Genomic DNA, 26,275 nt, shown 5'->3' with positions numbered 1-26,275 from the left:
TCAAGTCCCGGCACCTGGGAATAACCTTTTGCTACCAACTGAGCTTTGTATTTCTCCACCTTTCCTTCTGCGTTTGTCTTCTTCTTGAACACCCATTTGTTGCCAATGGGTTTCCTTCCAGCCGGCAACTCCATCAGATCCCAAGCCTCATTTTTGTGCAAAGATGCCATTTCATCGACCATGGCCTCTTTCCAGAGTTTTCCATCCTCTGAATCCACTGCTTCCTTCACAGTTTTGGGATCATTATCAGTAACAGACAAAGCAAAATTTGAACTGAAAGCAGATGGACTATACCTTTCTGGCTGCCTTCTTTCTCGAACTGATCTTCTCACAGTCGGAGTTTGTGGCTCTTCATCTTCTGATTCCTCCTCTGCTGCAGAGTCTGATTCTTCCTCCTTTGGTTCAAACTCTATCTTTTCAGGTTCCTTTGGTTGGACTTCATGTTGAATAACATCTTTTACCTCTCTGAACAACACATCTCGGCTGTACACAACCTTCCGTGTGACTGGGTTCCAAAGCTTATAACCCTTTAAACCATCCTTATACCCAATAAAGATGCACTTTTCAGATTTACTATCCAACTTGGTTCGTTTCTCCTTTGGAACATGTACATATGCATCACATCCAAATACCCTTAGATGTGAAAGAGAGGGTTTCTTACCAGTCCATACTTCTTGTGGAGTCTTATCCTCCAACGCTGATGAAGGTGATCTGTTGATCAGGTAACATGCAGTATCCACCGCCTCTGCCCAGAATTCCTATCCTAACCCGGCACCACTGAGCATGCTTCTTGCCCTTTCCATCAACGTCTTGTTCATTCTTTCTGCGACTCCATTTTGCTGAGGAGTATATGGAGTAGTCTTCTATCGTGCTATACCACACTTCTTACAAAATTCTTCAAATTCTTTGCTGCAAAATTCTCCACCATTATCTGTCCTCAGCACCTTTATCTTCTTCTCTGTCTGATTTTCCACCAGAGCCTTAAATTCTTTAAACCTGTCAAAGACTTCAGATTTCTTCTTAAGAAAATATATCCATGTATTCCTTGAGAAGTCATCTGTGAATGATACATAGTACACAGACTTACCCAGTGATGGAACTTTCACAGGTCCAAACACATCACTGTGCACAAGCTCTAATATATGTTTCGTCCTCTTACCACCAGAGGGGAAACTCACCCGATTCTGCTTCCCATATACACAATTTTCACAGAAATCAAAATCCAGAGAGCTATTATTCATACCTTCTACCATACCTTTACCATGAAGTATTCGAAGGCCCTTCTCTCTAATATGTCCAAGCCTTTGATGCCACAACATGGTCTTCTCTCCAGAGACCACTAGATTCTCTACTCCATTTTCAGGAACCATAGAACTATTGCACCCATCAACAACAGTGCTACCTTGCAGCTTGTACAGAGTTCCAATCCGAACTCCCCGCATTAATATCAGTGCTCCTCGAACCATCTTGCAGGTATCTTTCTCGAATACCGTCTTTACACCTGCATCATCCAACTTGCTTACAGAAATCAGATTTCTGGCCAATGCAGGAATATGTAGAACACCCGGAAGTGTTCTAACCCTTCCACCTTGCAACTTCAACTTTACTTTTCCCCGACCAATGATTCTAGCCTTCCTATCATCTCCTAAGAAGACATCACCACCATCGTATTTTTCATACTCGGAGAACCACTCTCTATGGGGAGTGAAGTGAAAGGATGCACCTGAGTCAATCAACCATGCCTCATGATCTACATGTGTACTTGAAGAAGCCAAGTACACATCCCCACCTTCATCTGAGGTGGTTTTCGCCTCTGCAGAAGGAGCATCATCAGATCCCTTTCCTTTATCAGGAGCTTTAGATTTACAATCCCTTCTGAAATGCCCTTCCTTTCCGCATTTCCAACACACCACCTTTGTAGGTTTTCCTGGAGATTTAGATCTCCCTCTAGATTTAGATCTCCCACTCGATGACTTATTTTTGTTTCTGTTCTGGGACCGTCCTCGTACAGACAAGGCATCACCATTTTGGTTGTCCATATTTTTCCGTCTCATCTCCTCCGTCAGCAAGGCTGAGACTATTTCATCAAACTGCAAAGCAGTTGCATTGCTACCTATTGGAATAACCAGAATATCCCACGAATCTGGTAGAGAACACAACAGCTGATGCATTTATCTTCATCTGAAATTTTAATATCAACAGATAATAACTGACTTACCACAGTATTAAACGCATTCAGATGCTCTGTCACCGAGTTTCCATCTTTCATCCTCAGGTTATACAGCTTTTTCCGCAGGAACAGTTTATTCACCAGAGACTTAGATTGGTACAAAGCTTGATGAGTCGGCACTCCAGAGAGACTGATCCACCTTCAGCTACACAAAGTCCCAAGACTCTAGAAGGGGAGACTTCCCTAGAGCAGGACTTCATGAGGCGTGAGAAGCAACAAATACCCCAAATTCACTTCGAAGGGAGCCAATATTATACGCATTCTCCCGGAAAGAACCATCTTAAAATCAAAAATGAATTACCAAAGTATGATGGAAAGAACTTTAAAGGCATCGTCGTATGGGTAAATATGATGGATGCAATTTTTTTAGCAAACCCTCCGCTCGGTGAACAAGAAAAAGTCGTCACTGCATCCAATTACTTAGAAGCAAAAGCATACGATTGGTTTTTGTGGTGGTCATTTAAATGCACGGGTTGCTCATTCAATTGGAAAAACCTTAAAAGCGATCTATTAAAAAGGTTTTATGACAAAGAGGAGGATGATGTCTATGAGAGATTTGTTCACCTGAAGCAAAAAAGATTAGTGAGTGAATACACTCACGATTGGGAAGTGTTAGCAGTAAGGCAGAGAGGGTTTTCAGATGAGGAGCTGCTAAAAATGTATCGTTGTGGCTTTAAAGATTATATCCGCAAAGAATTAAAATTGTATAAACCTAAAACTATTGAGGAGGCCAGACATGCAGCCATAATTATCGAGCAAAAATATATACTTGACAAACCACCATATGTCACTAACGACAGGATTAACAGCCAATTCAAAGGAAGGGTGGGTAAAACCTTGTCAGAGAATACTAGTAAGTACGTTCCACTACGCTTACGAAGTGAAGAAAAACAACAATTTAATGTCAAAAGAAAAAAAGATGGCAAATGCTGGAAGTGCGGAGACAAGTATCATCCAGGACACAAATGCGCAACACAAAAATTGTACAACTGTGAAGCTAAGCAAGAAGAGGAATCTTCAGAAGATAGCTCCGACGAAGAGGAAAATGAAGAAAATGCAAACCCCAGTCCAGAATTAGAAGACGATATGCCACGAATTTCCATAGCAACCATCACAAGAATAGCTCAACCACAAACACTGAAGCTTAAAGGTTACATCAAGAAGCAAAGCGTTATTGTGATGGTGGACTCAGGAAGTATGCACAACTTTGTAGATGTCAATGTTGCAAAAAGATTGAACATTTTTGCTTACCCAGTAGCAGACTTAAAAGTTATGGTAGCAAATGGAAAACAAATAGATGGAGTTGGCAAGTGCCATAAAGTTAAGTTGCAATTAAGCGACTATGCAATAGAGTCCAGCTTTTATACGATTCCCCTAGGAGGAGTAGATGTTGTTTTAGGTGTACAATGGTTAAGAACACTAGGCACTTATTCAGCAAATCACATAAAACAATTCATTAGATTCAAATGGGATGGACAGAAATATCAGTTGTTTGGTTTTCAGGCACCATCAACACAAGTCATCTATGCTCAACAGATGAAGAAGCTTATTCGCAAGGGGGCACCAGCATTTGTTGCGCAATGTCTGCACTTGGAATTATTATCAACAGAAGGGACTCATCAAACATCAGAGATTTCATCCTTGATCCAGAGATACAAGAAGGTTTTCCAAGATCTACCAATGAAGTTACCCCAGAAAGGCAAATTGAAAACATTATCGAAGTCAAAACCGACTCAACTCCAGTTAATGTCAAGCCATACCATTATCCCCATCACCACAAGACAAAAATAGAGCGCTTAATTCAAGACCTGCTAAAGCATGGAATCATTACAAAGAGTTTTAGTCCATACGCTGCACCCGTAGTATTGATCAGAAAGGAGGACGGATCCTTCCGATTATGTATAGATTACAGAGGCTTAAATAAAATCACTATTAAGCATAAGTTTCTGATTCCGTTCATTGATGAAATGTTAGATGAATTATACAGTGCAGAATATTTTTCCAAGTTAGATCTAAGATCAGGTTACTACCAAATACGAGTAAGGTTAGAGGACATCGAAAAGACAACATTTAGGACTCATGAAGGGCATTACGAATTCAAGGTCATGCCATTTGAATTAACAAATGCACCAGCCACCTTCCAAGCCACCACGAATGAGCTCTTTCATCCTTACCTTAGGAAGTTCGTATTAGTTTTCTTCGATGATATTTTAGTGTACAATAAGACGTGGGAAGAACATCTTAAACACCTAGAAGAAGTATTCTCTGTTTTGGAAAAAAACCAGTTTTACGCCAAGCTATCAAAATGTACGTTTGGGCATAAGGAAGTTGAATGCCTAGGTCATATTATATCAAGGGAAGGAGTCCAAGTGGATCCCAACAAAATCAAGGCAATCAAAGAGTGGCTGAAACCCAAGAAAATATCTAAGCTAAGGGGATTTTTGGGTTTAACAAGGTATTACAGAAGAAGTATAAAAAACTACGCACACCTGACAGCACCCCTGACGAATTTGTTAAAGAAAAATGCTTTTCAATGGGATGACCAAACCGACAAGCGTATTGAGAAATTAAAGGAAGTGATGTCAACCACACCAGTACAAGCAACTCCTGATTTCTCCAAACGTTCATGGTCGAATGTGATGCTTCTGGGTTTGGAATTGGAGTTGTATTGATGCAGGACAACCACCCTATAGCATTTGAGAGCAGGAAACTTAATAAACAAGAAGGCTTAAAATCAACATACCAAAAGGAGATGCTCGCCATCATACACGCTTTGACAAAATGGCGCCAGTATTTGCTTGGAAGTAAATTCTCAATCCGAACCAACCACAACAGTGTTCAATACTTACTTCAGCAAAAGACATTATCAACAGAACAACAGAAGTGGATGGAGAAGTTGTCAGCTTTCGATTTAGAAATATTACACAAGAAGGGAAAGGAGAATGTCGTAGCTGATGCACTCTCACGTAAGGATGATGATCACACAACATGTGCCGCCATGATAGTCGTTCCAGAATGGTTGGACGAAATACGAGCCGAATATGCCAAGGATAAGGATTGTGACTCCATGATCAACAATATCAGTCAATATACCAACTTCGAGTGGAAAAATGACATCTTATGGTACAAGGGTAGAATTTATCTAACCCCTGCATCCAAATTTAAGGTAAAAATACTAAAGGAGTCTCACAATTCACCAGCAGCTGGACATGTCAGATTCTACAAGACTTACTACAACATCCGACAGTCATTCTATTGGAAGGGTATGAGCGAAAATGTTCCAACTCCAGGGTTGCTACATCCACTATACATTCCAAATCAGAAATGGGAGGAGATTTCAATGGATTTTATTGAAGGATTACCTGCATTTGACGAAAAGGATAAAATATTTGTAGTAGTCGACAGGCTCACTAAATATACCCACTTTATGGCTATTAAAAACACTGACACAACCGAACAAATCGTTGATGTGTTTTGTAAAAACATTTACAAACTACACGGGTTTCCTAAGGTCATAGTCAGCGATAGAGATGTAAGGTTTAAAGGGAAATTTTGGAAGGATTTCTGTCATCAAGCAGGAATATCACTTAATATGAGTTCAGCCTATCACCCCCAAACTGATGGGCAAACCGAAATCGTTAATAAATGCTTGGAAACATATCTTCGTTGTTTTGTTACAGATAAACAAAACAGATGGACACAGTGGCTACACCTGGCCGAATGGTGGTATAATACCGCATACCACACGTCAGCTAAGATGACACCCTTCCAAGCCCTATATGGTTACGAACCACCCAGGTGGAAAGACTTTGCATTCCTTGATTCTAGGGTACCAGCTGTTAAAGACCACTTAGGAGAAAGTCAAAGAATCATCAACTTACTAAAAGAAAATCTAACCATGGCCCGTAATAGAATGAAACAGCAAGCCGACCAACACCGTTCTGAAAGAGAGTTCGAGGAGGGAGATTGGGTCTTTGTTAGACTCCAACCTTATAAGCAACTATCACTAAAACAACAAGGGAAGAATAAATTGTCACCTAAATATTATGGACATACCAAATAATTAAAAAGATAAGTAGTGTAGCTTATGGGTTAAAGTTACTAGATAATTGTCGAATCCATAATACCTTTCATGTATCAAGTCTCAAAAAAGTATTAGGGCAAAATCAAACAACACAAACAGAAATACCAGAGCCCAATGAAGAAGGAAGAATAATCCTTGAACCTGAGGGTATACTTGCTACCCAAGAAAAAGTTTTACGATCTAAGACAATAAAGGAATACCTCATCAAGTGGAAGAGGTTACCAGAGGAAGATTCGTCTTGGGAATCAAAACGTTTCATGCATCAACACCCAAGCCTACCTATGCTTTGAGGACAAAGCATCTTAAGGGGAAGGCAATACAAATTAAATAAAATATTAAAATATTAATAGTATTATTTAATTAAATAAATTATTAATTATAATCAGTTAATTAGCAAATAATTAGTTAAATGAAGAGACATCAGTCCCAAGGGACATGTCTCTCTAATTAGGTGTGGCCAATCAACTCCTATTTAAGGAGCATCGCCTCAGCCTTGTAATCATCATTCAATTTTGATCAAATATATATATATATGACATTCAGAATCTTATTTGAAATCTTATTATCAGTTACAGCAAATTAAATATTGCTAACATGATTCCAACCTTCAAGTACTACAGTATGTTACCCCTCTATTAAATTCCATTATGTTCATATTTCCTCTCTGATTTCATGTAATTGTAGCTGCCAGAAATGTTTCATATGTTCTTACAAATTCATTTGTGTTGACTGGTTAATGCACATGCCTGTATGTAGCTTTGAGATTATATCTTTAAATTGCGCTCCATGAATCATTGCATCCAATTCTCCTTCATCCATTATGTCTACCTATAATTTAGATAAGTGTAGAACTCTTGACGCTCCAAGCTCTATGTGATGAATGTAGAATTCTTGAGGTTTCAAGCTCTATATGATGAGTTATTCTATCTCACTTCCTTCTTTCATTTCTCTGCTAAAGTTGATTAAACTGTAGGTCCTCGAACTACTCGGCCTCCACTAGTTCATACATATATTCTTGTGAGTTGTATATGTGAAAGAGCACCAGAAATACATGGCTTATGTCCTTGGATGAATGAACCAACCCATGTTGTTTATTGTATGTATTTACATATGTGTATAAAATGTATATGATGTCTCCGGTTTCTTGAAGATCATATGAGACACATAAAATCTAGATGTTACCAAGCACTGGTCTTGTAAGCAATCCGAGGCTATCTCTGGAAACGACAACAGAGTCAAAGTCCTATTTGGACCTATTGTAAAGTAAAAGGAAAAATATTTTTTTAATATGTAATTTGGGTCAAAAACCCCTCTAGATGCCAAGTCAGCCTACCTGTCTAATCGGCCCAACCCCAATGGACATATCTATTCGCACCCCTCTGGACTGTATAAATAGAGGGAAGATGGAGCTGATTCAGACATACACACTTGAATGTTTTTTTTCCGATATATTGCAGAAAGGACACAAATGAAGAGGGGGGCCGAAGTATGAGAGGAGTTTCTTCTTGAGCTTAAAGTTTGTGAAATTTTGCCTCGATACATCTCTTGTTGCTAGTCTCTTAATGATGGATTTGCCATGCTAAAGGAAGGTTTGACTTGGCATCTAGAGGGTGAAGTTTTCTATGGTCATAGGTCTTGGATATCTCACTTTGATTTGATTCTATAAGAAGAGAATTTTTTTGGGTTTTCCCCTTGGAGGGGTTTTGCCTGGCTTGGAGCTTATATTTTGTGTTCTTTGTTCTCTTGTGATCGTCATGTTTACGTTTTGATAATTGTTTGATGAAGAAGAACATAATTAAATAGATAAGAAGCCAACAAATTTCACAAGCAGTTATCAAAGAAAGGAAAATATAATCTAATTGTAAAGCCTCTACATACAAAGCACTAAAAATTATAACAAGGCATGTAAATTGCAGCTCCAATCACGTCTCTCTATGAAACTAAAATATTGAAAAGATAAATTACAAAACAAAGTAAATCAAAATCTCTTGTTTCTCTACACTAACTAATGCATCCTGCCTTTCGTTTATAGAATAAGAAGAGGCTAGAGTTACAATGAATCTAAGCACCCCAAGTGCTACACCTCCTAGATTAGGTAATATTCTAACTCTTAATGCCTAGGAGAGTGCAACATGCATGAGGTATTTCTTGGAATAGAATGCTGACTTGGATCTTCTCATGTAGTACACCCAATCAGCCTTGGGTTTATGGATAAGCACCTTCCCTAAATAGAAAACCTAACATGCACCCTATCTCCCTCAAGGTATGCACCCTCCCTAAACCTAGAAATATTCATGTGCCTAATTTAAAGATAGCATGCATGCACCATATCCAATAGATGTCTATAACTAAAGATGGATCACACATCCACCACCATAAAACTATACCTTCCTAAAGATAGCAAGCAAACTATGGATGCATATGCCTTTAACCACTATTTGTCTATAATTGTTGTGACTAAACTAAAGTCACACTAGTGTGCCTCTTTCATCAACAGCAATCACTATTACAAGAAATCTAGCGTTGGACATCAATTTTCCCATTACTGAAGTGCCAATCTTGAAGTAGAACAACTATGAAGCAACCAAATAAAGTTAACAGGCCCTCTCCATAAAAATATTATCCTAAAAACCTTATTCACAAGAGCTCTCAGAATTTCAATTCCCACAACTTTGCACCAGGAAAAGGCCCACCTAAAGTTAACTCTCCGAGCTGATAACCCAAATTAATAATAATGTCTTTCATGAAACCCTCAAACCAAATCCTACAATCCCTCTAGAACCTAGGCTACAGTTGCCCAAACTGTTCGAAAAACATGGTATCAAATGTCCTGTGGGCATCCACTCACTTTGTTGATCAAGATACTGAACCTATGCCATTGCATGCAACAAAGGACTTCTAGATTTTGTTGTTTCCAAGCATTTTTGGGCTATGTGAACCGTTAAAAGATGGTCATATGAAGTTTAAATGTTTCAAGAAAATGGAAACCTTAGAAGTGACAATAAAGAAGAACATCATCAATCTTGATACTCCTCCTTCCAACCCGTATTTTCATGGACATGATCTTTCAGCTTCTAGTTTTTCTTTCAATGTAACATCTACTTCTAATGAGTGGCTTATTAATTCTAGAGCAATTTATCGTATGGCTAAAGGATAAAGCCATAATTTTTGTTCTTAATGAATGCAACACCAAACAAACAGTTGTATTTGCTGATAGATCTCCAAGAGTTGTAGGAACTATTACTCACCAAAATGTGGGTAAACCCATAGGAGAAAATTTCTCCTTCTTCGGACAGCCAGTCAGCCAGCAGCCCTACATTGCTTAGTACAGGACATTGTGCTAGGATCCTCCACCATTTGCCCCGGTAAGATACCTCTCACCCATCCGGCATTCCCCTTGAAGGAAGGTGGGTCATCCTTCAGTGGGTACTTTAACTATCTTGCAATCATGTGCTTTTACTTAACGTTTCAGGCATCCTAATATGACTAAAGAGGTGATCTAGATGATTGACCAATATTGACTGAAAACTTGTTCTCTCACTTCACCAAGGTTAGTTTTTTACCCTAGTCCAATGGGACCTCCTCTAAGGCCTTAGGGTTATAGGAGGGGCACTACTTGGAAGACTTGAATTGAAGTAGTTTGTACATGATATTCCATACTTGCCACTTTCCATCATTCCCTAGATTTCATCTCCATTCTTCCGGTTTTTGATCATTGGTTCATTGGGATTGGCACTTTTTTATCCTCATCCTTGAGTCTGGGTTGAAAACTTCAACCTAGACATTAATGCAGCGAAAATAACGTTAAAAGCATAAAATGCCCACAATGAAAGAAAAAGAAAGTCAAAATGCAAAATATGGTCCGGACATTAATTAGTGCATGGCAAAACTCCTAGCATGAGCTCTACCCCCATCATTAAGGGATAAATAAATAAATCATTAAAAGCATGTTTGGGCTCCTAAGCTATGCTCCCAATCAAAACATTATCAAAACAAGTAAAAGGTGCACCAAAGGGGTGAAAAAACCAAGCCAATAAAAGGGGTAACTCATGCCTCCATGATTGCTCCCTCCTTATGTTAGATTTTTGGTAGCATCAGACAGGTGTTCTAGTCTCTAAGGTGACAGAGAGACTAAGGAACATGAGATACCAATACCCAAAAATGGTTTCACGAGATATGGCTCTGAAACACCTTAATTAAATTAATTGACCCGATAATTAATAATGGGTTAATTAAAGTGTATTAATTAAAGAGATTGACTTATGCTCTAGAGACTTCCAAAAGTGACTTGGATCATGTCTAAGATGATCTTAGCCATTGATCACGATTAGATCTTGGCCATTGGTGCTCCAGCGAGACATTATAAGAGAAAGTCGATGGGGCTTGGAGAAGAGTCAGAAGACACATCGAATGAGCAAGGGAGCAAGGTAGTGCAAGTTTTCCAGTGCGCAATATTCATCGAGGGAAGAGCTCAAGCCAGCAAAGCGTCAGTGAGAAGGTTTCTACAAAAATTGGAGAGAGATTTCTAGGGGAGATTTCCACAGATTTCCAAAGTCAGTGGGAAGGTTGATTTCTACTGTAGGAAAGTCGTACCAATGGGTGCGAGTTTCCAGTGCATTAATTGGGGCAGCAAATCGTATTTCCAGTTGTCGGAGATTAATTCCATAGGATAGAGCGAGTTGCCTAGTGCAATACTGTTAATTTTAGGTATGTTCTATGCTTAGAGCAATTTATTTCAATTTTCACAATTAGCTCAATATATTTTCCAGATTAGCAATCACATTAACATAATAGTAAATTGTAGATAGAACATAAACATAAATCGCAAAAGACAAGCCAAGACAAGGGGACACAAGATGTAGCACTAGCCAGGGACAAACTCCAATGTGGGGAAACCCTTGATCAATTCTTCAATTCTTCTTATATGTTCTTCAATAGTTCAACAGAGAGAGAGATAGTACATTTACAACAAAAGTCAACACTTTGACTTATCTAAATAAGAGCATAGATCATCTCTAAGAAGATGATACATGAGGTAGTTGAACTCAGTTGAAGACATGTTGCTTCAACTAATTCTCCCGGGTGACTCTATCACCAAGCTGCACCTATCATTGTGTTGCTCCTCATTGTCATGCTGCACCTCACCGTGTTGCACCCATGTGCCACTGCTGCACCATGTTGCCACACTATTGTCCCATGTGGTATGTTGAACCATGTTGTCATATAACATGTCTCATGTGCTTGCAGCACCATGCTTGCCACTGCTATCCCATGTGTTTGTTGCACCATGCTTGCCATGCTTTCCCAATGTGCTTACAGCACCATGCTTGCTGTTGTCCCATGTGGCATGTTGTACCTTGTTGTTGTCCTATTGAGTTTGCAACATCATGCTTTGCTGCTGTCCCATTGTAGCCTTGCTGCCGCATGTCATTACAGCTGTCCCGACTCCCAATTGTGCCTTTGCTTCCATGTCATAGCTACTGTCCCAATTGTGCCTTTGTTGCCATGTCATAGTTGTTGTCCCAATTGTGTCTTTGCTGCCATGTCATAGCTGTTGTCCCAATTGTGCCTTTGCTGCACCATGCTAGCCATCCATCGTTGCTCCTATGATTACTTGTTGTCCCACTGTTTGTTGCACCAAATGTCATGCCTAGCTGTCCCATTTATCTAGCTGCCAACATACCATACATGTATGTACTAACTAACTGTTTTGAGGTCAGTTTGGTTGCAGCAAACTAGGTCCGGTTACGACACACAATAGTCCTTAACCAGCCTTCTTTTTGTGCCCAAAAATACTCCCAAGAGATGCGGTTGCCCTTCTTGGAGGGGCCGAGGGTGGTTGCTTCATTTTTGGGCTGCCCTAGCCCATGTCTATCCTTTGGCCTACCTGTAATTTACAGCAGCACCCTATAGCAAGACTGTGTAGGGTTGCGGCTTCCTTTCCATGGATCTGCACCCCTCCAATGTGCCCTCAAAACAGTGCTATGATTGCGGCTCTTCTAGCAAGGGAACTCAACCCTCCTTCACCCAGAAACAGGCCTTAAACTAACAGCGTTTAGCCCTTAAGGGCTTGGCCTAGCACACCGCATACTTGACCTCCATTAGGGCAACTCGGACCCCAAAACAATCCTCCTATTCCATGTTGTTCCAGCCTCCTAATGTTGCGCCCAGGGCATGTTATATCCCTCCTTGACTGCGGGTAGGTACAGCTCATTTAGGGCCTCCTCTATAGTGTTATTTCTCCATCCTAGAACTGTGTTAAGGTATCCTCCTTAGGACTGCATTAGGGCTCGTAGAGGATAGCATGTAGACCTCCTTCCCTCCTGCGTTTTAGGGCTACCCCATTTCCCTGCTCATTGGCCAGATGAGAGGTACTTCCCATGAGTCCCAGACTGCATGGGTAGGATGCCTCGACAGGAGAACCACTCATCTTGTCTTTAAGTCACCAAGGGGTATCACAGGGGAAGGTTGAGCCATTCACCCTGTACACAACGCATCATTAGGGGAGGGTGAGTCGCCCTATGGTCACTTGTTGCTCCAAGAAGTACCCCAAGCCCCCCGGAGCTCCCAGAGCTCAATGCATGCATCATGCAGGACCCTCATAAGAAGGTCTCTCAACGACTCCAAGTCATTCGAGAAAGTCACAAATTTGACCTTTCCCCGGGGCTTTCACAGAATGTCTGCGACCTGTACATCAGTCTCAATAAGATGGAGCCTCCTCGCTCATCAACGTACCATATCCCAGATAAGGTAGTATCTAATGTCTATATGTTGGGGCAATTATAGAATACCGGATTCTTCAATAGTCGAATCCCCCTCTGGTTGACACAAAAGATCACGGTGGTATCCATCATATGTACAAACAACTAACTAAAGAGCTTCCGCAACCAGGCAGCTTCACACGAGGTCATACTCTTAGCTATGTATTCGGTCTCATCGGTGCTCAAAGCAATCGTCTTCTGCTTCCTGCTCATCCAGGATATCGAGTAGAACCCAAAGAGAATCAACACTCAAAAGTGCTCTCCACACTGCCTGCCCAGTCAGCATTCAAATAATCATGCAGCTTCATATTTCCGGCAGTGTATCTCAATCCATGAGAGATTGTGCCCCAAAGATATCTGAGAAGATTCTTGGCACCAATCTAGTGAGGCTCAACCAAAAATATGAGCCCAACATGCTAACTGCAAAACATATATCTGGACGGAAGTTCACCAAGAACATCAATGCGAATGAGTTTATGAAACTCAAAGGCATTTCCCAAATCTAGTCCGACATCACTACCACATAAATTCTGAAAGTTAAGCTCCATCGAGGTAATCATGGGCTTGTAGTTCACCATTCCAAATCTGGAATCCAACTCCCTCTTACTTTTGCAAATGAGAGGGTCTGCACCTGTCAAAAAGAGGTCATCCTCATAAGGCGCCAGTATGAGAGGTCTATCATCCACAACCTTCAAGCATTGGTTTGGATCGGCTTCACTCCTAGTGAATCTCAGCTTAATTAGACAGATATCAATCCTCTCATACTACGCCCGGGGTGTTTGCTTCAAGCAATAGAGGGCTTTCTTCGACCTGCATACATGAGATTTTCGATCATGAATCTCAAACCCCTCGAGTTGTTCCGAAACTGTGGACCTGCTCCATGAGGGGAATGGTCCCCTTGTAAAATTTTCCTTCGGTACATCTCAGACATGTACCTTCATGCTCCTTTTGAATTCAGGCATCCCTGTCACCATCTGACTCACATCATGTAGGGCCCCATAAAGTAGATCTTCGGTGCTATAGATGAGATATGTCAATTGACATGATCCCCAATGGACCATCCTGCAACTTGATACAAATTGCCAACCCTGAACCCATGAGCAAAATCATCTTTGAAATTTTCATTTTCAAACATGTACCTTTCCATTGATGAATGCCACCCTGAAACCTTTGACTTCCATTAACGAAATGGACACCAAGTTCTTCTTGCGATCAGGTACACAAAAGACATTCTTGTAAATGAATCGAGTTACCCTCATTCAATTGAGGGGTAACATTCCCTACACCCTTTCCGGGATAGGTGACATCAGCTCCAAGTATCATCCCACGGTTGTTTCCATCTCTACTAAATTAGAGAGAGCACCCTTCTATCTGATGAAGTGCCTTGAAGCACTACAATCAATAAGCCAGATTCCCAAAGAATCTGAAGGAGAGGGCCAATACAAGATAACGCTTCTTTATCTTATCAGAAACAACATTTGATTCTTCATACCTAGGGTTCCTTGCTTTCTTTGAAGAGTCGGTTGTTTCCTTGATGACCTGCATTACCTATCATTCCTCTGATCATTGAAGATGTCCCTGGAATGATTGTTATCTTCATCAAGTGATGTGTCCATACCATTTGGACACTCCTTCGTATAATGGCTAAACTTATTGTAAGCAAGGCATCTGCCTTTCCTTCCACCCTTAGATTCAGACTTCTCATTGAAGTATCTTTAGGTAGGCTATCAGAAGCTTCCACTGTGCCATTCTGATAATATTCTCTGTTGCAACTTCACACTTGATGAATTTGAAGAGGGATGAGGAATCCATTAAGCCTTTTGTCCTTTCACAACTATCTTCGGTGATTGCTCTTTCACTCTTGCTTGGGCTTTGTCTTCACCTCAACTCTGATACCATGTTAATTTTAGGTATGTTCTATGCTTTGAGCAATTTATTTCAATTTTCACAATTAGCTCAATATATTTTCCAGATTAGCAATCACATTAGCATAATAGTAAATTGAAAATAGAACATAAACATAAATCGCAGAAGACAAGCCAAGACAAGAAGACACAATATGTGGCGCTAGCCAGGGACAAGCCCCAATGTGGGGAAACCCTTGATCAATTTTTCTTATATGTTCTTCAATAGTTCAGCAGAGAGAGAGAGATAGTACATTTACAACAAAAGTCAACACTTTGACTTATCTAAATAAGAGCATAGATCATCTGTAAGAAAATGATACATGAGGTAGTTGAACTCAGTTGAAGACACATTGCTTCAATTGATTCTCCCAAGTGACTCCATCACCAAGCTGCACCTATCATTGTGTTGCTCCTCATCGTCATGCTACACCTCACCGTGATGCACCATGCTACACCCATGTGCCACTATTGCACCATGTTGCCACACTGTTGTCCCATGTGGTATGTTGAACCACGTTGGCATACAACATGTCTCATCTGCTTGCAGCACCATGCTTGCCACTACTATCCCATGTGCCTGTTGCACCATGCTTGTCATGCTTTCCCAATGTGCCTACAGCACCATGCTTGCTACTGTCCCATGTGGCATGTTGTACCTTGCTGTTGTCCTATTGAGTTTGCAGCATCATGGTTTGTTGTTGTCCCATTGTAGCCTTGCTGCCACTGTCCCAATGGTACCTTTGTTGCCATGTCATAGCTGCTATCCCAATGGTGCTATTATAAATCTAACCCAAAATATATGTGAAATAGAAATAAACCCAAGAATAACAAAATCTGAATATAGAAATTATTCACTTTATTGATCAAAACCCTTAAGGTAGGGCAACACCATACACTCACTCCTTAAGGAGGGAGAACACTCCACAAACCATATGCTCGTTCATATAATAATTCCTTGACATCCCTCCATGTGGAGTCTCTAGACCTCTATATAGGCCTCATACATACAATACCATGGGTCATTACCATGATTCCCTCATACCATCGAACTAATACCATGGGCCCATTACATTATTACTAACTACTTGTGGTCCCTTACATGATACGGGTTAACCACCTTATTTATTACTATGGCCCATCCTATTATTACATTATTCCCTTGGGTACCTCCCTTTGTACCCCATATTATCCCCCCTAGGTATATAACATTCCACCTCCGTTAGCATGTTTCGTCCCCGAAACATGAGAAGAACACAAATAATAAAATCTACTCAAAAGAGTAGTCCACTGGTACCATGCACGTGCATCTAGCCATCCAAGAGAAAGGTGAACCCTCGATCTTGCTAGTGCCTCGCTCGCTTGAGATGGAAGTTGACCGTGGCAGCTCTTCTGAGTTGATATGTAGTAGGTGGATCTTCGACCTTCTCTATCTGTCCTACAGGGGTTATTGTCCTTGTGGCTAACTGGTTGCCATCTTGTTGGTTGTTGTTTTCTTGCGGAATGATGTGGGTGATGATATGTTGAAATTTTAACCCACGGTGTCTTTTTCTTTAATTCACCCCTTACTGGAGCCTGACTGTTATTTGGTGCATGTTGTGGTGCCTGTTGTGGTATCTTATCTTCCAATATTACTTCAACCACTGAGCCCTCATCTGATGTATCAGCACCAGTAACCTTTTCTGCTTCAGTCTCTGTTTGTGTTTGATTGTCGATCATCACTGGCTCATCATCTGATATGTCAGTCCCTGGAACATCTTCTGCTTCAGCCTCCTTGGACTCTACCTGTTTATTAATAGAAATATCCTATAATGTAATTTTCTTCTTTTTATACCAAAGCTTCAGGAATTGCTTCTGCACATTAATATTGATAGTACCCACTGATTCCATCCAAGGGTATCCCAAAACAACATCCATGTTATCCATATCTGAAGTATAAAAATCACCATGCAACACATACTTATCCATTGAAAGCTTCAAATCTTTATAAACTTGCACATCCTGTGTGTTTTCAATGTGTTTTGCTAGCACTTGTAATTTTTTTGCCAAGTTGACATTTATGAGATTTTGCTTGCAACTCGGATTTATAGACACAATGATTTTCTCCTTCTGAATCAATCCATGAACCTGCAATAAGGATATACCAGTAGGAAATAACCCCACATGTTTCCCCTTATCTTGTTTTCTAACCTAGGACCATTTTTCTAAAAGAAGTTCTTCTAGTTTTTCATGAGGAAGTTTCGCCACTAAATCAGCAACTGAGTCCCACCATGTAGCAGCTTCATCTTTTAGATTAAATAGCAGGCGACTTACCCAAAATTGTTTGCGTCGAGATTTGTGATATTCTATAAATTCTTCAATAGTAGGACCTTTATCATTCCCTGTAAAAAAATTCCTTGCTAGAAGCCATGAAGGTTTCGAAAAAAATTCACTTACTTGGCGAAAATTTGAAATTGTCACAGTTTAGTCAATATTGCTCAGAATCCCTATTATGCCCTGTTTTCGGAAATGGAACAACCCTTCTGCATCTGCCCATGTGATAGAAATCTCGATCCAAGCACTAGAATTTCAGATCTGCGCTACCTCTCTCCCGCCGTCACCAAAAATTCTAAAAAAAAGACCTAATTTTAAATCAGCGATATCTCCCTCATCCGGACTCCGATTCTATTGATTTTTTTTAAATTGGGTATTTTTTCACAAAGAATCCAGATCTACAATTAGATTTTGCAGATCTTGCACTAGGACGTCCAGATCTGTGCCGCAAACTCGTTGCCCCGAAAAATTGTCTGCAACACCACTGATTTTTAGATCAACGATATCTCCTTCATCCGAACTCCGATTCGGCCAATTTTTTTTTGAAATCAGGTATTTTTCACAAAGAATCCAAACATGCAATTAGATTTTGCAAATTTTGCCCCAAAACATACAGATCTGATCTGCAAACTCAACGCCCCAGAAAGTTCCTGCCAAAAAAAAAAAAATCAAATCTCCACTTTTGCCCAAGAAAGTGCTCTGATACCACTTGTTATAGATCTAGCCCAAAATATACGTGAAATAGAAATAAACCCAAGAATAACAAGATCTGAATATAGAAATTATTCACTTTATTGATCAAAACCCTTAAGGAAGGGCAACACCATACATTCACTCATTAAGGAAGGAGAACACTCCACAAGCCATATGCCTGTTCATACAATAATTCCTTGACATCCCTCCATGTGGAGCCTCTAGCCTCTATATAGGTCTCATACATATAATACCATGAGTCATTACCATGGTTCCCTCATACCATCGAACTAATACCATGGGCCCATTACATTATTACTAACTACTTGTGGTCCCTTACATGATACGGGTTAACCACCTTATTTATTACTATGGCCCATCCCATTATTACATTATTCCTTTGGGTACCTCCCTTTGTACCCCATATTATCCCCCCTAGGTATATAACAAGTGCCTTTGTTGCCATGTCATAGCTACTATCCCAATGGTGCCTTTGTTGCCATGTCATAGCTGCTATCCCAATTGTGTCTTTGCTACCATGCCATAGTTGTTGTCCCAATTGTGCCTTTGATGCACCATGCTAGCCATCCATTGTTTCTCCTATCATTGCTTGTTGTCCCACTGTTTGCTGCACCAAATACCATGCCTAGCTGTCCCATTTATCTAGTTGCCAACATACCATACATGTATGTACTAGCTCACTGTTTTGAGGTCAGTTTGGTTGCAGCAAACTAGGTCTAGTTAGGGCACATAACAGTCCTTAACCAGCGTTTTTTTTGTGCCCAAAAATACTCCCAAGAGATGCAGTTTCCCTTCTTTGAGGGGCCGAGGGTGGTTACTTCAATTCTGGGCTGCCCTAGCCCATGTCTATTCTTCGGCCTGCCTGTAATTTATAGTGGCCCCCTACAGCAAGACTGTGTAGGTTGCGATTGCCTTTCCATGGATTTGCACCCCTCCAAAGTGCCCTCAAAACAGTCCTATGATTGCGGCTCTTCCAAGAAGGGAACTCAGCCCTCTTTCACCTAGAAACAGGCCTTAAACTAACAGCGTTTAGCCCTTAAGGTCTTGGCCAAGCACACCGCATACTCGGCCTCCATTAGGGCAACTCGGGCACCAAAACAGTCCTCCTATTCCACATTGTTCCAGCCTCCTAATGTTGCGGCTAGGGAATGTTATATCCCTCCTTGACTGCGGCTAGGTACAGCTCGTTTAGGGCCTCCTCTATAGCGTTATTTCTCCATCCTAGAATTGCGTTAGGGCTTGTTGAGGGCAGCGTGTAGGTCTCCTTCCCTCCTACGTTTTAGGGCTACTTCCTCCTAGATTTTTCTCACACTAAAACCCAAGACAAGTGGAGAGAAATCAAGAGAGAAGTGTGTGTGAAATGACTCTCAAGTCATCTCCTTTTATACTAAAACGTTGAGCACATGTGGGGTTTATCTGGTTGCTAGCCAACCTTGACGATTGTCTATTAACACAAATAAATTCATAACTCCGTGAACACTTATCAAAATTGGATGATCTTTCGATCAATCCTACACCTCTTGATGAGAGAGATCCAAGAAAACTAACAGCTTCCATAAATAAGATGACCCACATGGAGTTTGGCCCTAGTTTCCAATTTTAACAAGTACAGAATCCCCAAAGGAATGCAAGATCAACAAAATCTTAATTTCCAGCTAGTGTGTATTTCCCACGACAACATTTTTTGTACACATTTACTGGAGGAGGCCGAGTTTGATTTTGCAGGGGAAACAGACGGTTTCCAAGTCAATCTGCTAGTTAGAGTGGAGGAAAATTTTACAGAGCTTTGCCTACTATGTACACTCTAACTTGTTGAAGATAATAAAATATAAACCCTCTTCTGCTGCAGCGGTTTTCCTTTTGAGGTTTGTTCAGAGATGTTAGTCCAAATCATTGGTGTCATTTTACGTGTGCATTATTTCTCAGTTCCTGATTTATTTTCCGCAACGTTTATTTTAATTGTGAAGATTACAGTAGTGATCTATTCGTTATTTGCCATTAATTAATAACAGAAGACAAATAAACTGCACCAATTAGAACAATAGTTTCCAGTTTATTGCAATCATGGATTTTTCACACCTTATATCTATACACTCAAGATGATTGACCTCCATTAGTTGGTTTCATGGTTGTGGCACACCTTGTCTCGAAGTCCTTCCCCTCTATTGCCACTATTGTCACAAGCACCTATGGATTGAAGAGTTGACCTAGTACCTATCACTTCCCTTTAGGGGCTAGAAGCACCTAATAGGGTTGACCATCTAGCTATCCCTAGCACAAGAAGTGAACAGTTTTACGAGACTTGGTCTAGTTAGATATTTGAAGGTGATCTTAGTTTGAAGTGTTATTATCCCCCAAGCCATTTTCCACCTTCCAAAGAACAATGATGACCTCACATATGCAAGATTGCCCCTCCAGACCAGAGCGTTGGGCACTTTGTAAACTCCACAGGATGATTAACACCGTAGAGCACCCTCAGATGTTGAAATGATGAGCTCCCCTTGCTTGGTGTGTGGATTTGCTTGATGTTGAACCCAGCAGGCACAGAACGCCTCCAGGTTGGCCTTGACATTGTTTGATGGGTGTTACTTATTTATTTCGAAGCCCAAATGATGATGGCCATCCCTATGATGACAAGGGAAGACTTGTACTCAGCCTTAGAGTCCCAAGCTAGAGAGAGTACATGCCACATCACCCATCTAGCCCTTGAGAGGGTGACATAAGGCACCTAGAGCATGGTGTTTGGACATGGAGGCACTTTGGGGCACTTCTTGAGGCTTTTTCTCAAGATTTGGAGTCAATTATGGTAATGGAGCATCTCCTTAGCCCATTACACACTTTATTGTGGCATTTATTACTCAAAAAGGAGATGATGTCATGCTTGTGGAGGAAATCAACCCACAGATGTGGGCATTTAAGGCATTATTTTATGGTTTTGAGCTATGAGGTTGACTTGTAACCTCTTGTCTTGTCAAACACTCAAAAGTAAACTTGTTTTAGGGCTTGTAGACTTATTTATTTTGTAAAAGTAAGGGGATAGACCTCATATAAGTAGATCCCTCCATTCCATTTTATTATCATCATAGGTGAATTTGGCTTCCTTGGAGGAACTGGGATTTGCCTTTGTTTAACTAGCTACTTGGCACAATGTCATTTTTATGAAGCATTTTTATATTAGAGATTGATTTTTGCAATGAAAACGCCTTTTGGAATTGAAAGAAGAGTATCTTGGTGAAATTTGTAAGTTTATTCTTGATTTTGCTATATTTTGCATGTCGATGAATTTATACTAGGGTTTCTTAAGTGTTCCATGTCTAAATACATATTGTTTATTGGAAATCTTGCTGAAATTTTGCATGCTAAAAATTATTCTTCCTTGAAACTTATAGAAGAACTCCTAGGGGACATCCACTTGGAGTTTCACAAAAAAGAAAATAATTTCCCCCTTACTCCAATCAAATTTCATCTTCCTTTTAAATTTGTTCTAAATTCCATTAGCCCTTGTAGGATTAGGCACTGGCCAAGGTTGTGTTGATCAAAATCCATCAAAACTTAAATTTTTCCTTTTCTTTATGTCTCCTAGGCTTTTTAAGGCAAGCTGCTAGGGTTTCCTAGGGCCAAATTGTCACAAAGTTGAGCTTCATTGGATCGTTGTCGATGAAAGTCCAAGGTTTAGCCTCTTAAACTCTTAAATCACAAAATATAGCATTTATAACAATTAAACTTCCCTACTTGGGGTTGATGTCTTTTCTTAGCTCATTTCTACCGTTGAAACCCTAGTCCTTAGCCAAGCTTCAACTTGACGCCTATCTAAGGATTCCCATATCCCTTTGCTGACTGAAATTATTGAGGTAACCCTTCTTTGACTTTTGCAAGTTTGGATATTCCTTATCATTGCCTATCAATAAGCCCTAACTTGTAGTAGTCCTTAGCTAGTCCAAGTTTAGAACATGTGTTCCTTTATAAAGAAGATTTGAGTCTATTTTAGCTTTAAAGTATCTTTCCCTAGGCCATTCTTATAGGTGAATAAGAGGAAGTCTCCCTTGTGAAATTCCACTAAACAACAAGAGGAAGGTTGCTTACTACCTAGGTGACAGTGGCAATCCTTCCTCATTGTTGCCATAGTGTCTAGTCCTTTCTCGGTGAGTCCCCTCCCTAGGCCTACGAGATTCTACAACAACAGGTACAAGGCTCCAGAACAATTTACCTAGATAATAACCACTTTAATAATGTATTATGTCGCCCTAGTGTTTCCTACAACCTTCATCCATTCACATGAAACCAAAATAACTTCACCAAGTTTAATCATAGACTTAAAGAATCCTAAGCATATATTAGCCACTAGAATTGTTGATTATATTACCAAGTCATATAGATTTAACAACTTTGGGTCATCATCTCTTCAATTTTTATTGTTCATATCAATGACATGAGAAAACTTAGGGACATGCAGTTTGGTCATTTAAATTTTAAACTACTGCTCATTGCAACAACTATGTGAAAAGAATACAGTGATTGGTCTTCCTCTCGTTTCTTCCAAAGATTGTGTTCGTTCTAACTCTGTTCTTGACAAACTTCATGGAGTCAATTTTGATGAATGTGCCTCTTGGCAACCACCAACCCCTTTGCAACTTATTCATAGTGATTTGTGTCGTCCACTAACACTTCCTTTGGCTTTTTAATGTGCATATTTTTGTTGTATCATTTTGTAATCATATCTATATTTATATACGGTAGCTATAGTTTCAAGCTTTGTTTCACAAGTACCAGTCCCAAGGGTTGGAAATCCATAACCATCATTTCCCTTACCTTGGAAAATTTTGGAGCATATACAAACACTCGAGTACCAGGAGCTTCACAAGGGCATTCCCATTGAGGGGTAGTTGCTCCCAATACTATTTTGGTGGCACTACAAGAGCTCACAAAAGCTCCTTGCCTGATGAAGAGCAACTGCAATATCCCAAAGGAGAAAGAGGATGAAGATGATGCCTTCAAAGTCTTTGAAATACTCTATTTCTGCTTATATTTTATTATGCCACATTTTCTCATTCTATCACTTCTTTGCCCTTTACTTGTTGGAAGTTGTTTTAAATGCAGCAGGTAATTATTTTAACCGCATCAAACTGTCTGTTCGTAGTTTCTCACCGAATCATGGACGTTCTAACAGTTGTTAATGTTTATTGAATAATGGATGGCAACATAATTAGTTAGTTGGTATTAGCATTATATATAAGTTATTATATTATCTTCTATTTCAATTTTTTTTTTTATTTCCCTCGTTTCCTTTTCTTTTCTTTTTTTGGTTTGAATTTTCTTTAAAATATAATGTTGCTGCTTCCTGCAAATTTGGGCAAAGCTTTTAGCTGAATACCCACGCTTTGGACGTTCCTGCATTCCAGAATTTAGTGCAATATAGGTTGAAAACGAAGCATTTACAGACCAGCTTAAAAAAATACACAGATTTCCACGAATTTATGAACTGCACAGAGTTCGAGATAAAGCGAGTGCTGCATCACTAAATCTTCTATGATAAAAGGTTCTTTTTCATTTATGCTCTTAGGTATCTAGGGTTTTGCAGGTTCATTTTTGGTATTTGAAATCGTTGTCATATTTTGCAAAAATTTTGTGGAATCATGGTGTTTATCATAGTTTTGAGGTTCTCGGTTTTCCAGGTTCGTTTTCTGTATTTCAAATCGTTGCCTTATCTTTTAATTTTTTTGCGAAATCACGGTGTTTATCATAGTTTTAAGTTTCTCCAAATTAGACAGCACAGCTAGACCTTCTCCCGTATAAACACCATTGCTTATTCAATAACTACAACCATGAGTGGATGCCATATTCCGCGGTGTAAACCACTGGGCATTGTAATATTTTTCCTACATGAAGAATACGCAGCAGCAACAAACGAAATCAAACCCTAGCTTCCTGATTTAAAATCAACACCTAGAAAACTGTCTGCGGTACAAGTAAGGTTTCTTCATTCACTGTGGAGTATCTAGGGTTTTGCAGGTTCATTTTTGGTATTTGAAATCGTTGTCATATTTTGCAAAAATTTTGTGGAATCATGGTGTTTATCATAGTTTTGAGGTTCTCGGTTTTCCAGGTTCGTTTTCTGTATTTCAGATCGTTGCCTTATCTTTTAATTTTTTTGCGAAATCACGGTGTTTATCATAGTTTTAAGTTTCTCCAAATTAGACAGCACAGCTAGACCTTCTCCCGTATAAACACCATTGCTTATTCAATAACTACAACCATGAGTGGATGCCATATTCCGCGGTGTAAACCACTGGGCATTGTAATATTTTTCCTACATGAAGAATACGCAGCAGCAACAAACGAAATCAAACCCTAGCTTCCTGATTTAAAATCAACACCTAGAAAACTGTCTGCGGTACAAGTAAGGTTTCTTCATTCACTGTGGAAAGAGGTGAGAGAGGTCACGATATCGAACCTTGGGAACGCCGCCATGAGTAAATGCTTCGGCATCCAATACAGTGGGCTCGCTTGACGTGGCTGCTGCTGCTACTGCTGGTTGTGGTGCTTTAACAGCTGTCCTTGTGCGAGCTGTTCTACCTTTGGGAGGATTGTCCGACATTATAATACCTCTGTCACTCCGATTTTCAAATTTGCTTAACTCGTGATAAACCCTCGGCTGGCTTCTACGCAATTGATCAACTGTAGTTCGGCTATAACGAGCTATAGTAAAAACGCAGTGTTAAGGCCAACTCGAACTCCTTGCGATATTTTCTGTAACTATCCTTAGTTTTAAAGTGAAAGGCAATGATAAAATTCGAGACTGCGGTGCCTTCGAGAGGCTGCTCAACCCTAGTCCTGCACATGAAATATATAGTAGAAACTATGAATTCTCGAACAAACAGTTTTAAATTCCCGAAAAATCCAAAGCAAAAAGTATAGAATCGATTTAAATAATTGCATTACTTCGTCGTGTTCAACGTGAATTCGCTAGACTTGCTGAACACTGAAATCGCAAATGGAAATAAGTCTACAAACAGTTACATAATTAGACGTTTCTGGTTTGGATTGTTCAGTTCCATCTATGATGTAATTGAAGTAAAGAAATACCTTGCAGAGATATCTCTGGACAATCAGTGACCGTATCCTCCTCCACATCCGAAAATTCGGCAAAGGCAAATAGCCTGTGTCGATGCAGAACCGTCAAATTTACCTTAAAAATCACACGAGACCGGTTTCGATCCCCACGTCCCCCACAAACGTGTTTACATTTAACCAATTGCCCAAAAGGTGCAAAGAGAGGTCGATAGAAATGTTAAATTGAAAAAATTGTATTTTGGTTCAAAATAATAAATATTATAATAATTCAATCATTGAAACTAAATCCTCTACATAAAATTTAAAACAGAAGAAAAGAACTGAAGGAGGTTAGAAGAAAAAACTGTTTTCAAAATTTAGGAGTTGCAGAAAACTTTGGAGGATTGATGGACTAACTGCGACTGAATCAACAACTCTACCTGTGATTAAGGAAAAGCAATGGATTTAGTGGCTGGAGAGAACTTCAGTACTCACAAAGGCTGCAAATAAAAACAGGGAAACATAAATTACAAGTTAACCCTAAGCTAAAAAAAATAAAAGAGAGCAGATATAATTGAATTTAAATAGAAATCGGTAAAGAAATATTTCAGCAAGAAGGGCGACAGCTGAGAATAAACCCTAAGAGGCCATGACACTGAAAGCGCATAGGTATAACCCGTGCAGATGCAGAGAGGCATGAGCAATTATAAACGAATTTAAATAGAATTCGGTAAAGAAATGTTTGAGCAAGAACGACGATAATTCTGAATATATGAGTCTCAGTGATAAGAAAAAATACATAGCAGTCGTATACTCCATATAGAAGAAAAGAATCCAGCATTGGATGTTTATGTAAAGGATCAAAATATTAATACAACAAAGGTTGAAAATGACTTTTAGTTAAAGAAAAGTCTTGACATGTGCCTGTGGCTGTCGGGATTCACATGCAGCATAGCACTAAAACTCTATTTTTATCAGGCGAGAGTTGTGCTCATTCATGTAGTGTTCTATTCCTCTCACATTAGCCGTGAAATGAAATTACGATTCCCTTGTTGAAAGGGGGCAGTTAGTTGTCCAAATAGGACGAATAAATGAAACGCTAGAGCCGAAAGCTAGGAAACATAAAACTTTTTAAAAAACCATGAAACCCTAGAGACAAACGTTGTTTAAGCTATGTAACGGTTATACCCGCTAGCTATTACACAAACGTTGTTTAAGC

The 26,275-nt window shown here is 39.8% G+C and overlaps 1 protein-coding gene across 1 annotated transcript in view; it reads right to left on the bottom strand.

Annotated features, from left to right (window-relative positions):
* Positions 1-25,245, bottom strand: part of LOC149233938 (uncharacterized) — an 83,367-nt gene extending 58,122 nt beyond the window's left edge. Inside the window, exons 1-2 of the mRNA XM_089371689.1 lie at positions 25,090-25,245; positions 24,458-24,837 (exon numbers count right to left, since the gene is read on the bottom strand). Coding sequence (XP_089227815.1) covers positions 24,458-24,601 — 144 coding nt within the window. The 5' untranslated portion in view covers positions 24,602-24,837; positions 25,090-25,245. The remainder of the gene's footprint in view (positions 1-24,457; positions 24,838-25,089) is intronic.
* Positions 25,246-26,275: the final 1,030 nt, after the last annotated feature.

The sequence above is a fragment of the Pinus tabuliformis genome, chromosome 8 (genome assembly GCF_031772625.1).
Source record: "Pinus tabuliformis cultivar Carrire ecotype Pingquan chromosome 8, CPIR1, whole genome shotgun sequence".
Taxonomy (NCBI): Eukaryota; Viridiplantae; Streptophyta; class Pinopsida; order Pinales; family Pinaceae; genus Pinus; species Pinus tabuliformis.
The sequence above is the reverse complement of the archived record's forward strand: the minus strand, read 5'-3'. Positions and strand labels throughout refer to the sequence as shown.